The sequence below is a fragment of the Otolemur garnettii genome, unplaced genomic scaffold (assembly GCF_000181295.1).
Source record: "Otolemur garnettii isolate 467f Iridium unplaced genomic scaffold, OtoGar3 scaffold00084, whole genome shotgun sequence".
Taxonomy (NCBI): Eukaryota; Metazoa; Chordata; class Mammalia; order Primates; family Galagidae; genus Otolemur; species Otolemur garnettii.
In genome coordinates, this window is record NW_003852479.1 from 8,587,155 (window position 1) to 8,601,375 (window position 14,221).

The window sequence follows — 14,221 nt, forward strand, 5'->3', positions numbered from 1 at the left end:
GTGCTGCAGCATCTTAGAGATGTTCTGTAAGTGTCTGTTGGATGTTAAAAATCACCATTTCTACACTCCTAGAAAAACAGTGCTGACTGAAACCAACTAGCACCATCGGCCATATCATTAATTTCTTTTAATAGATGAAATGTATCACTACACACAGCACACAATACAAAGACATCAATACACCAGACCTGGTTTATAAGGAAACAGGAAGGGCAGCCCTGTAGCCACATTTTACATAAAATGTCCCTTGATCCAAATGGAGAGGACCTCAGGGAGGCTCGGCAGTGGAGAGAGGGGAGGGGAGGCAGTGGCTCAGTAGTGGAGAGAGAGGTGCTCACCTACAGGACAGGGCATGCTTTCCCAACATCTGTGCTCTGTGGAACAGCTCTGGGGCAGCCTAGGGGTGGGAGGATCCCACTATCTCCCTTTAGGAGAGAGGACAGTCAGCATCATCACAGAAGCACTGTAGTCATGTAGAGCTTCACTGGGGTTCCACTGCGCATATTTTGGGAAATGTGGCTAACTCACTAATAAATGTCAAGGAGGCAAAGGTCAGAAGAAGCACAACCAGAAGAGATGCCCGCTGAACCCCATGACCCTCGTCTGCCTGAAGACCTCACGATAGGAAGGGGTGGGTGTAAGACGTGAACCTACAGCTGGGGCCGGACACCCCGAGGGCATCATTCACCCATAGGCCATGAGTCTGTGGACTAAGAAGAGGGGACAGAGTGGGAAGAAGCGGCCCCAGACCCTGTGCAGTAGGACACACCACCTGCTCTGGCACTGAATGACGAGAGCCTTAACATGCATGGCAGTTCCCTCCAGCAGACCCCTTGTGGTCAAGCATTCACTGCAGCCTCACAGTCTGGTGGGGTGTACCTCAAAAGGTGGACAACTGACAGTCCCCATTAGTCTGTGCAAAGTTCAAGGCTAAGGCAAGTTGGGGTAGAACCAAAACCCAAAGGAAGGTCCTCAATCCCTAGCTGAGGTTCTTGGTACAGTACACACCTTCACCGTAAACAAAGGCTCTCTACTGAGGTCCTGTACTGCCTGACGAGGAAATTTGTAAAATAAATAATTATTCAAAAATCGCTCTCACCACACCAAAGTTCCAAAGGGCTACAACCAATTCATTCCTCAAATAACGTATCTCCTCTTTACAAACTATTGAGAAATTGGCTTTTTTTAAATACTAAAGTCCAGTTTTATTATCTAAATGTTAATTATATCATTGAATGCCACATAAGCAGTATCGGGATCCCACCCTGAGAGCAGCATCCACTGAGACTTGTGAAAACTGGCAGTGATCGACTGAAGAAATATAGTTAGAAGTGACAGTAAAGAAAGACAAGAGACATAGAGCAGAATTAAAAGTGGGAGCTCAGGGGCCCATTGCCTGCAGTGGAATTCCAGCAATGGCCCAGAGGGTTTGTTCCACTCTAATGTTATTGGAGTCTAATTGCCCAAAGGGTAAGATGAGGGAGGGAACAAAGACATCAGCAGTTTCTCCAATTGTTACTATTATTAACCTTAAAGGTAGCCATCAGAAATCTGAAATCTGAGCTTTGTATTGGGAGAGCCTCCTGCTTGAGGTCACACACAGATTTCTAGGGAGGTGTTAAGCTCCACTAGTTTTCAGTGGAGTAAAACCACCAGTGTTAATCTCCTCTGAGGGATCAGTGGGAGGGAGGCATTTTCCTCCCATCACCACCACAGAGGATTTTCCTCTGTGATAAGGGATATAAACTCTTCTGCCCATACCTCAGAGCTTGAGCTACTCCCTTGGTCTCCGCCCCAGGAAAATGCAAATTTCCACAATGGGTATCTGCCTTGCCCGTTTAATGGGCAGGAAACGCCTAAGAAGATGTATCTTTTCTAGGACTTGCCATAATCTCTTCTATGGCCATTACTCTCCTCAGAGTGCCCATAGACCCAGCAGGGTGTTTGTAAGTTATATTCCCAACAGGTTAAAATTTCAGAAAAAGCAAGAAGCTTGCGAGCAATGGCATGTAAACTAGCTGACTTTTCTTTGTGCCCACTCACTCAGCTTACTTTTTGGTTTTCCTCTTTTTCTGAGGGTGCTTTCCTTTGCCAAGAATGAGGTCTTCAGTCCCCATTCTCCCAGCAAGCAGTATTGAGAAGGGGATGCACAACAAATAATGCCATTCTGAGCATACGTGAAACTAGAAAATTAAATGTGGGAGGCAGGGCAGAGACGTGTGTTTCTGATGTTTCACTTCTATGAACGCACCTTCCAGGTCATGAAACACCCTATAATAGTGAGGCCCTGGAAAGAGCTGGCATACGTATTCAGGATGAAGAAAGGTTACTGGGTGCCTGCCTCATGTCAGGGTGAGGGCATCTGTGTATTTACCTGGGAATTTTCATAACAACCCTGAAGAAGTCCAGACTCGGAAGACATGTTGCTGTCTTCACAGGACCAGAGTGAAAATCCAGCTTAGTCCTGCTCCAAACTCCTTTTAATTGCAGCCTTTTCCACTTACAAGAATGTTGAATTCACTCCCAAATGTGTGCAAATGCCAAGGCCTCTCTGCCTTCCCCACTGCCCCCAGACCCACAGGGCCTCACTCTGCCTGGGCAACACAGTCTCTCCGATTTCTACATGCAGCTGTCCCCACAAGCACCTTGATTGTAAGAGTTTTACTGTTTTATCTTATCCCTGGAACAGTCATGTGGCCCCATGAGAAGACACTGACGATGTCTGGGGATGGAGATGGTTTCAACTATCAAGATTTGGGGCTGCTGCAGTTGTCCAGGAGGTGGGGGTGGAGAGGGGCTGCGGATGTCTAGGAGGCAGAAAGGGGAGGTGGGGGAGTGGTTGGAGACAGTCCTACGGCACAGGAGGGTGTCTACAACAAGGAATCATCCAGCCCACAACCTCAACAGTGTGGAGGCTCATAAGCCCTGCCTTGGAGGGACAATGTGATTTAATAAAAGTGCTTCCTCCCCTATATGATGGGACCAAAATCACTATGAGACAACATACATGGAAACTTCAGTCCACAGTGAGCAAAGAGTCCGAGTTAGGCAATCTGCCCACAGACTTCCCTCAAACCGGAGCCACCTCAGGTGCATGTGATTCTACACAAAGCACAGGGCTCCTTTCACTGGCATTTGAAACAAGTGGGAAAGAATGTATTCTTTATACTGAAAATTCTTGATTAAAAGCAAATGTCACTATTATCTAAAAAACACAACATTCTCCTATACTCCTCACCAAACAAGAACTGAATATAGTAAAATACGTAATTCATTTTAATAGGCCATGGAAAGCTACACTGGGTAACGTCACAGAATCATCTATTCATATAAAGACTATGGATAAGTTTACTATTAAAATGCTTTGTCTTCTTTTAATAGAAGGTTCATGAAGAGATCATGATATAAAGATTTGAGAAAAATTTCATCTGACAGCTTGTATTTTGCTATATAGGCTGGTTTTGACAATATTGATTCTTAGGTCATGCGTTGAACTATTCAGCAACACCTTAAGCTGTGATCACGAGCACAGCAGATATACACTGAGAGTCAAATCTCTGAGTCGAAACTGGCTAGTGGCACATCTCAGGTCAGTATTGGTTTTATGTTTTTCTCAGTTTATGCAACTTTGAGTTGGCATGGAAACCCTAAAGTAAATGATCACAAAAAGCGTTGACGACTAACATTCTGTTCACTCCAGCAACCCTACAAGAGAACGAGACACACTTCTGCAGGTTTCTAGAGGTCTGGGCTGAGGCCTTGACCAGCAGAGTGAATAAGCATACTCTGAACACAATCTAAGTACAGCCTGCTGGCCCATACCCAGGCCTACTAAATCAAACTCAGAGGGTGGGGCCTGCAAATCTACATTTTTAATTTGCATTGTTGATTTGCATACCAAGTTTAGGAACCTAGGCTGGAAGACTGAACACTGGAAATCGTTTGTCTGGCTCTGTACACAGCACAGGTTTCACTTCTACAGACTAGAAACGTTCACTTAACATGAAATCCACATTCTCCTCCCACCTTAATGAGCATTTTGCTTGTTACTTTTGTGCAGATTTCCTTTTCTAGAGAAGACTTGATAGGAAATGCTGCAAAACCTGGGATCAAGTATAAAAGCAATTACCAAGGAACACACAGCTGAGTTCTGGGCCTGCAGGGTACACATGCCTTGGTGCCAGGCTGGGGCATGCTGGTGACTTCAACATGCTGGGTTCCAGGTCTCTGGCCTTATTTTCCCTTTATTTATGTATTTGAATTATTTAATACACATGCAAACAGAAAAGTAAGACAATTCAGACAGTGGCAGTAACAGAGTCAGTCAAACAGGCTAACATGGCAGAGGACGTCTCGCAGGCAGCTGAGGTGGAGGCTGCAGCAGGCACAGGGGGAGAAGCAGCTCCCTGAGGAGCCCACACTGGCTCTGAGACTGGAAGAGAAAGAAGCCAGTCTCCAGAGGGCCAGGGGTAGGGGACAGGCCCTGGAGGATGCTATACCAGGCAGAGGGAATTATGTCACCAGAGAGCTGGGGGTAGGGGATGGGTCATGGGGAATGCTGTACCAGGCAGAGGGAACTATAAAGAGCCCGGGTCTGGTGCTCATGAAATTATAATAGAAATTAAATAAGAAATCAAATGATGGATACAAAAGATTTTGTGAAATACTGGCAACACAAAATACTACTTTTTGTAATAGACACAATAGAATAGTTTTGGGACAGAAGCTGGGATAACAAAAGGCCTGGGACTGACATTAAGAACAAACTAAGTAGCGGAGGCCACATTGCCTGGAGACCAGGACAGGCCATGTACATCTGCTGAAAGGAAGACATCCCCATGTATCTGAAGGGCTACATGCTTGTGGAAGAAAACATTTCATTTTAAATTTTCAATCACTCCACAGCTATGAAAGGATTGAAATGACTTTAAGAAGATGGGATCTCAGTTCAGCATAGAACAAATATTTATAGGAGCTGCAGGAAAACAGACTGGCTGTGAGGGGATGAGCACCATGTGCCTAGAAGTGACCAAGGACAGGCTAATAGAAGTAGATGACCTGTGAAGACCCTATGACCCTCTGAAAACACACACACAGTATCTCTCTCACAAGCTCTATAACAGTGAGACGGCCTCTGCACTTTGCACTTCACAACCTTCAGGATAATTGAAAAGAAACTTGAGAAACACCAAGGAATCTATCATGTTCCCAAATGCTTTATCACCCAGGGATAAAATGTGTCTTTGTCTCTGCAATAACTAATATATATTTCAAAAGGGCAAATTAAGAGACAGGATAGACTAACATTAACTGGAAATCTATGGTTAATTTGCAGTGGTGTTTTACAAGTAAACACTACACACCTACAACAGAACCTCTGCAGGTGACAACACTAGTCAGCACACGGAGGTGGTCACCACGAGCAATGAGGCTGCTATGCTGACTAGCACATGTCCAGTATGGCGTATGTCCAGTCCAGAAACATCAGGTTACCTTAAGGAGGTGGTCAGTGTAAGAAAGGGGTCAACTAAGGAGGTTCTACTGTATTATGACTTACTAAAATAATTACTATATTTTAATAAAAATGCATGCAGACTCCATTAAGTTTCCAATAGGTGGTAACATTAATATGCCAGTACATAGCCAAGATCTTAGCAAACAGGGATGGGGTCTTCTGCTGGCTTATTCCTCAATGGGAACCATGAATACAGAGATGGTTTCCTCATTAAAAGTCCTGAGAGAGAATCACTGGCTTTTATTTATAATATTTGCCTATTCTCTCTAGTAAATAAAAAAAAAAAAAAAAGAAGATAACTGAATTACTACATGATTACCTGAGACAAAAATGCTAAACAAATAATAAGCTACAATTGGGAGTAAGACCAGAATCAAACTTGAAAAGCTAAACATTATTAAATGGCTTTTATAGAAAATACTTACATTTCCATATCCAGATGTATCTGGCTCACATGCAGATGTACTTCAGGAAAAACCCTCTTAATATAATAAATACAAAGTATATGTAGGTATTAAGTATGTTTCTCAAGCACTCTTTGTAATTAAAATTATATCATGACTCTCAGGACAGTTTGTAAAAAAGAAGAAACTTGCAATAAATTCTTCTATAAAATAAAGGCTCCATCCATATAGATATTCATAAAATTATCTGACTTTATAAAAACCAGGAACACCAAACAAGAGATCTACAAAAAATTAAAATCAAAAGTTTAGCAGTTCTGAACCTAATAAAGCAGGTAATCCCAATGTTATTTGGAGTGTTATAGAGCACAGAGAAAGTATCTATTTTGGAACTACTTTCTCCAGAAAAGACTCCATAGAGAAAAAACCTATAGAACAATCTTGCTTAGGAATATAGATAAAAAACTGTAAAGAAAATATTAGCAAACAAAGCAGCATATTAAAAAGCTAATACTCATGACCAAACATGGTTTATTCTAAGAATAAAAGACTAGTTCAGTATCAGAAAATCCATTAGTATAAATTGCCATGTTAGATAAGTACTTTAATTATTATTTCCTTAGACATTAAAAAGTCATTAGACAAAATTTGATTTTATTGTAGATAAAAATTTTTGAACTGTAAACAGTACATATATCACTAGTTTGATAAAAATGTTTGTTTCAATCCCCAAATCAGCATTTATGTTAAATAAGGATAGTTTAGATATATACTCATAAAAAGCAAGAATAAGACACATACGTGTAGGCATAAACCACTCATAAAAGCAATAACCTCATTAAATCTCCAGACAATTAGGCTGAGTAAAAAATGTTAATCCCAGAAGGTTACACACTATGTTTTCCTTTATATTACAATCTTGAAATGACAAGATTATAGAAATGGAGAACATGTTAATGCTTTAAAAAAAATGTTTAGCAGTTTATGTAAAGAAACATTCATCACGGAACTCTGTATAAAGGCCTTCTTCTAGGGCTAACCAATTTCTATTTATATCCACAATGTTTTAGAAACATACCTATTCCATAAATTCATATAACCTATAGTATGAACACCTTGTGATTAATTTTCTTTAGGTTCACCTACCTTTTAGCTCACATTGTGCTATTTTATTAAACTTCAATCCTTTATAGCTCAAGAGAAACAGAAGACCTGGATTAGTGGTCTCGGGAAATACTGGTGTCTCTGTGCGTTAAGTGGTGCCCCCTCACATCACCTGGCTGCCTAAAACCAAGCCCTCGATGGGTAAAAAATGTTAATCCCAGAAGGTTACATGCTATGTTTTCCTAATCACAGCTACTATTCTTTACATAAAGCATCACAATTCCTTAAAGCATTTCTAACTATATTTTCTTCTGGCTAAAGCACAGAAAAGGCTGACAAGGCCACAGAACAATACATGGGGCTGATGAGGAGAACAAGTCTCCTGTACAAAGTCCAATGTGTTCACCAGGACCCTTCTCTGCAGAGTGTGAGGTGTGATGTGTCAGCCACTGAAGAATGGAATCCCTTAGAATGATACTGTTAGCAACCTGGGTGGGTTGCCCTGTCTGTCTTCCCTCTCTAAAAAGATCTAAGATCTTCTACCTTTCATTCTCCTTCTCAAGTAACAAGAAATTAGGGATAACTCTGGACTTTCCAAGCCTTCTCATCCTCACTGAATCTCTTTGTTACCTCCTTTTACAAAAGTGTGCAATTTCTTCTCGTGGATTCACATGCAAAGCTGTCAACAGTCTCCCAGGCAGGAGCAGGAGTACATGACAATGGGACGGCTCTAAGACAAGACAGAGCCACAGACCACACAGCACAGCAGGCTGCAGAGCCCTCCACAGACAGCAGGACAGGAGTGATTTCCTCCCTATGTCAGAGCTCAGTTCATCAGTTACTTCGCAAGTTCAATCCAATTTCTCAAAAGGCAATAACACAATCTTCCAACTTAATTATCTTCACTGAAAGTATTTAAAAGCCTTTGCTGAGACACATTTCTTTCTATGTCAGGCAGGATTAACATCAAGTGAGCAGCCTGGGTAGACGACGGTCTAAGTGTAAAAGGCTGACATTTGAGGACACAACATTTCTTTCAAGGGAGAAATTTTTCCCTGGAGAGGATACCAAAGAGAACCTCAGATAATGGCATAAAGGTATATCCATTATACCTGTGCTTTAAAAGCCAGGTTCTCAAGAACATTCCATACATAATGTGCTCAACATTCTGCAGAATTAGAATATTACAATCTGGACTACTTTGAAAATAATTTTAATTAACTAAGGGAAGTTAAAAGCTCAGAGAAGGTGTTTTTTAAAATATAACAATGAGAGATAATTTATGTTGAGAATGCCATTCTGTATCGATACCACTAAGGAAAATGATGGCTATTTCCATAGAAATAGTTATGAGGAAACAGCTGAGTTTATTTTGAAAGCATTTCAATACATCACTCACCAAAACCCCAAAAGTTTTAGTCCCAAACCAGTTCTTTCCATTTCCTTTTGAGAACCAGAAGAAGAATTAACCCACATTTTGAAACAATCATTTTTTGGGATAACTTACTAGGGAAAAATGCCATTTTAAAATACTTTTTGAGTAAATTTGCAAAGTAAAAATTAGTAAAAGGGCATAAAGGTGTTATTCTTCAGCTCAATCTCAGTTTAACTTTTATTATTACTGTCCAGCTTGTAAAACTCAGTGCTCCCATCAGGCGTCAACAGTGGGAGGTAGATAGCCTTCTTCACAACAATGGAGAGTCAATTAATGGGTGTATCACTTCATTTTAAACCTGTTGTACGGCATTTATGTGCTCAAACTCAGGGCACTTACCTTATACACCTGCCCATATGTTCCATTTCCAACAAGTTCCACCAATTCAAAGATCCCTGCAGGATCCTGAAAGAAAAAGTCAAACAATAAAAATTTAAAGCAATATTCTAGGCATTGTCTTAATCAAAAACAAATACTTATTTAAAATAAGCAAATAAATAATAACTTTAGCTTTAGGGGCTCCCTGTGTTAATATTAAATACTACCAACATTTCAAAATTTAAGTCAACTGCAGCTATGAGATCAGTCCAATTCCATTTTGCTTCTAGTTCATGTTTCTCTGAAATAGGTTTAGATCAGGTAAAAGCAGATGTTTCTTCAACTGAAACAATAAGGAATTCACACATTTCTCACTGTCAGATGGAGATAAACTTACAGGAGGCACAGCAAGTAAGATGGCAGACTCATGCTCCTGATGAGTTCCCATTTCTTAAGCTGTTTCTCTCTGAAATGCCTGAGCTGCTTCTTGTGTTGACATCAGCAGTTAAGGCTGTACTTCCTGAGTGTGGGCAGTCTTACCCATGAGAACCAGCAGTTTCCAAGAGCAAATGGAATCAACACAACTACCACACTCAGCATGGCGGCTCCCATCTGTGAGGGAGGCCAGCTCTCTGGGAGGCCAAAGTGTGAAGATTATTTGAGCTCAGGAGTTGGAGACCAGCCTGAGCAAGAGCAAGAGCTGTCTTTCCTAAAAGTAGAAAAACTAGTATGGCACCTGTGGCTCAAAGAGTAGGGCCCCAGCCCCATGTACCACATACTGGATGTGTGGCAGGTTCAAACCTGGCTCCAGCCAAAAACTGCAAAAAAAAAAAAAAAAGTAGAAAAACTACCCAGGCATGAAGGCAGGTGCCTGCAGTCCCAGCTACTCAGGAGCTGAGGCAGGAGGATCGCTTGAGCCCAGGAGTCTGAGGTTGCTCTGAGCTGACACTATGGCACTCTCAAAAAAAGGAAAAAAAAACAAAGGAAAATGTTTTTCTCTGCATTTATCTCCCCTCTCTGTGTCGCTCCAGAGTCCACTTCTGCAGGACATGCAGAGTGGCAACAGGGTTTAAGCACAAACTAAGCCAGCAAATTATACATGTTCTTCCCATCAAAGAGCTGTCTACTAAGCCTAGCAGTCAGCTACATGTTACAGTGCTCAATAAATGGCCAATAATTACTGCTATTTTTACTGAACTACTATACCAAAACGTTGAAAAGAAAAATCAAAGCCTATAAAATTCAACTCAGAGGCAGAAATTGACTTTTACCCCAACTGATTCCTACCTGGACAGAAATTGCTTCTTTAAAAGCAATAAATCAAGAACCACAAATTTAAATGCCCACAGAGGACAGGCAAGTAACATGAATGAGTCAAGTGACCAGGCAGGGCCCATGGCAAGCTGGGCATCCATCTCAGTGGGGGAGAGATGGGCAGGTAGGTTTACTAGGCCAGAGCCACTGGCTGTCACATCAACACAGAAGCACAATATGGCCAAGTCTAAAGATGAACACTTTGCTTAACATAAGAGCTCCTAATTTTCAAGTGTTAAGCACTTAATTTAAAAAAAATACTCTGAGAAGCCCAGCATGGTAGTTCATGCCTATACTCCCACCACTTGGGAGGCCAAGGCAGGTGGATTACCTGAGCTCATAGGTTCAAGACCAGCCTAAGCCAGAGCAAGACTTCATCTCTAAAAATAGCTGGGCATTGTAGAAGGTGCCTATAGTCCCAGCTACTTGGGAGACTGAGGCAAGAGACTTACTTAAGCCCAGGAGTCTGAGGTTGCTGTGAGCTATAGCACCAGGGCATTCTACCAAGAGTGACAAAGTGAGACTATCTTAAAAAAAAAAACAACAACAAAAAAAAACTACTTCAAGGAACACAAAACCATGGCTCCAACCTCTGGCCTATCTCCAGTCCACACCTGCATTAGAACACCCCACGTATTACAACCCAGGCATAGAGAAGAGAGGAGGGGACAGCCTAGACTTTAATACAGATAGACCTAGATCAAAGTAGCTCATCCTTGACTGGCTGTGTGACACTGGGGATCCTGAGGATCCACATGGCATCTGCCAGCAGCACTCCTGTGACAAGCAAGCGAGGGCCTCACACACGCTCGCATGTAGCCAGTGATCTTCCTGGTGGCCACTTTTATGCTGCAGAATTCCGTACCACCAGTGTTTGGATGAGTGAGAGCTGCTTCCCAGGAGGAAGGCAAGCAAGTTTGATGTGTGAATCAGGGAATCAACAGCCACAGTCTTTAGTAAGTCAGACTCAAGAAAAGCCCCTACATATATGCCTTCAAAGATTCCACATAAAGATACAAAACAATAACAAAAAGCAAACAACCAAGAAACCCCCAAAGAGTCAGCTCTTCTCTGAGAAGGACAGGTGTCAGCATCACCTGCTCTTTCAAAGCCAGAAAGGCAACAATCCATACTCATGCCTTGAAAACGCTCAACTGAAGGGCATTACTTCACCCGAGATCACAAGTTCCAGGACAGGGATGGGGATAGTCATGTGAAAGGACCAGTTGGTAGAGGTGGCATAGAGGCCCCATGCTCCAAGGTACAATGGTACTGAAGGGCTTTCCTGGCTCCAGCATGAGTGGGATCAGGTGAAGGTTTCGTATAGACTGCATCTTGGCTCAGCTCTTCACGAAGCAGAGAAACCCAGCTATGCCCCCACCAGGCAGGTTCCAGACAGAACCTCAGGACAGTTTTAAGACTAGAGCTCTGAGTCAACTGATACTCCGCAGTTGGAAGGCCCTGTCCAGGCCACCTGGGAGGTCTCAAGATGGGAAAGAAAAATCTGTTTAACTACCAGGCCATCAGAGCAGCAGGTTTTATTACAAATAGAATTAGAAAGAAATGAAGAAGAGAGAAAAAAAAGCAGCAGCCCATAAATTGTGGCAGCTGCTGTCTGTGCCTGAGCTGTGCCTCCCAGGAGCTGTTTGCCCAGCGGTGTTTCTGCAACATATTTGGAGACAGGCTCTACATTTGCTTGAAATATCTCAATTGTGTTTTCAACATTCATTTCTCTTAACCAAAAAAAAAAAAAAATATATATATATATATATATATATTTCATATATATATATGAAAGAGCTCCAGGGTGGTGACTAATGGCTCCCTTAAGGAACCTAGGAAACAAGGGGTGTGAGGAGGGGCAAGTACAGGGCAGGGGGGGCTCTCACATGCAGGGTTACCCCTCATGGACCCCTCAGGGCTGCTGAGGTCAGCAGGGCATTGCAGAAGGATCTGGGCAGCTAACTCCAGAGTGCTTTCTCTCCTTGAATCATCTGTTAAAAGGCAGATGGCCCAGCCAACCTGAGCCATGGGGCCTTAAAGCTGAGGCTTCCACACACCCAAGGGCCTCAGGAGCAAAGGCCAGAGACTAAATGGGTTAACCTGAGAGACAGGTGCCTGGGGCAGGAGCCAGACTGAAGACAGACACTGAGCCAGGTGCTCCCTGTGGAACAGACCCTAGGACTTGGAGACTTACACTGAGGAAGGGTGGGGGTCCCTTGAACAGCACTCTCTCCTGGAGGAGGGTGAAGGAAGAGCCACACAGAGCCAAGGGAAGAGCTAAGCTGAAATGATCGAACATGCTTTGGAGCCAGGACAGCCCCTTCAGAATCCTCCTGCCTTAGAGCAGGGGGCCTCTGCACCCACCTCCACTGACTGGTCCTTGCACACGGCTGTCCTCATCCCCATCCTGGAGGTTGTAATCTTGGGTAAAGTGACACCCTTCAGCTGAAGAGTTTTCAGGTGAGAGCCATTTTTAGCTGCCTGCACCTTGAGCAGCTAAGCAGCAAGTGCATTAGTAGTGAAGAGAGGATCTGGGTAACACATGGGACCTGGGTGACACAGGGGACCTGGTGAACAGGGGGACCTGGGTGACACATGGCACCCACTACAAGCATCGTGGTTAGAACCGAGAACCAGTGTGGGAAGGGAAGAGAAGCCTGCGAGCACCTGCCTTCTGCAGAACCCTGGCCGTGGTCAGATGGAGCAGCACAGCTGCAGAGTCATGGTTTACTGGGGAGGGGGGGAAGCTCTCTGAGACCCTGGACAGCAAGATGCAGTGACGCCGTCATCACTGAGCATGCCCATGGGATGGATCAGCCCATGCGTGGAGTCAGTAAATGGGTGTGAGACATGCTTGAGATAAGATCTTGTCCCTTAGTGAGCAAGATGAAGGTGAGAGGCAGGGAAGCCAACCTCCAGGGTGTAGGCAGAGCAGTAAAATCTGTGAGTGAGATGGAAGTGTGAAGGGAGATGGAGGAAAGGTTATAACCAGCAAGGGCAGGAGGGCTCAGCAGTGCACCTGCCTCAGAGTGGATGGTTAGGGCAAGACTGAGAAGAGACCACCACACATATGGTCATGGAGAGGCTTTGGAGAGACCACTTTAGAAGTCCTGCTGGAAGGAGGACGTGGAGGGGTGCTTGCTCACACCGTGGAAGCTATGTCACTGCTCACCAGGTGACCAGTGATGAAGTGCATCTGTGAGGAGTGTCTGCACACACCCAGCCCTCCAGGTGCTGGGATTGGGGAAGAGAGAAAAGGGAGCATCAGTCCTGAAGTGTCAGTGGAGGACAACACCCTGCATCCTGCTGCCCAGGGTCTCAAAAAACTGTCATCCTCCCCTCAAACCATGGCTGTAGCCATGTTTCTCCATCTGACCACAGCCAGGGTTCTGCAGAAGGCAGGTGTTCGCAGTCTTCTCTTCCAGTCCCACACTGGTTCTCAGTTCTAACGATGATGCTTGTAGTGAGTGCCGAGTGTCACCCAGGTCCCCCATGTCACCCAGGTCCCCATGTCACCTGGGTCCCCCATATCACCCAGGTCCCCCATGTCACCCAGGTCCCCATGTCACCTGGGTCCCCCATATCACCCAGGTCCCCTGTGTCACCCAGGTCCCGTGTATCATCCAGGTTCCATGTGTCACCCAGGTACCCCATGTCACCCATGTCCCATGTGTCACCCAGGTCTCGTGTGTCACCCAGGTACCATGTATTACCCAGGTCCCATGTGTCACCCAGGTCCCCCGTGTCACCCAGTTCCCGTGTATCATCCAGGTCCCATGTGTCACCCAGGTCCCCTGTGTCACCCAGTTCCCATGTATCACCCAGGTCCCGTGTGTCACCCATGTCCCATGTATTACCCAGGTCCCATGTGTCACCCAGGTCCCCTGTGTCACCCAGTTCCCATGTATCACCCAGGTCCCGTGTGTCACCCAGGTCCCATGTGTCACCCAGGTTCTCCGTGTCACCCAGGTCCCATGTATCATCCAGGTCCCATGTATCACCCAGGTCCCATGTGTCACCCAGGTTCCCCGTGTCACCCAGGTCCCATGTATCATCCAGGTCCCATGTATCACCCAGGTCCCATGTGTCACCCAGGTCCCGTGTATCACCCAGGTCTCGTGTGTCACC

At 44.3% G+C, this 14,221-nt stretch overlaps 1 protein-coding gene across 2 annotated transcripts in view; it reads right to left on the reverse strand.

Moving 5' to 3' along the window:
- TNIK (TRAF2 and NCK interacting kinase) overlaps positions 1-14,221 on the reverse strand; it is a 354,942-nt gene that overhangs the window by 254,247 nt on the left and 86,474 nt on the right. For both annotated transcript variants that reach the window (XM_003794663.2, XM_003794666.2), the window contains exon 2: positions 8,798-8,863. In XM_003794663.2, coding sequence (XP_003794711.1) covers positions 8,798-8,863 — 66 coding nt within the window. The remainder of the gene's footprint in view (positions 1-8,797; positions 8,864-14,221) is intronic.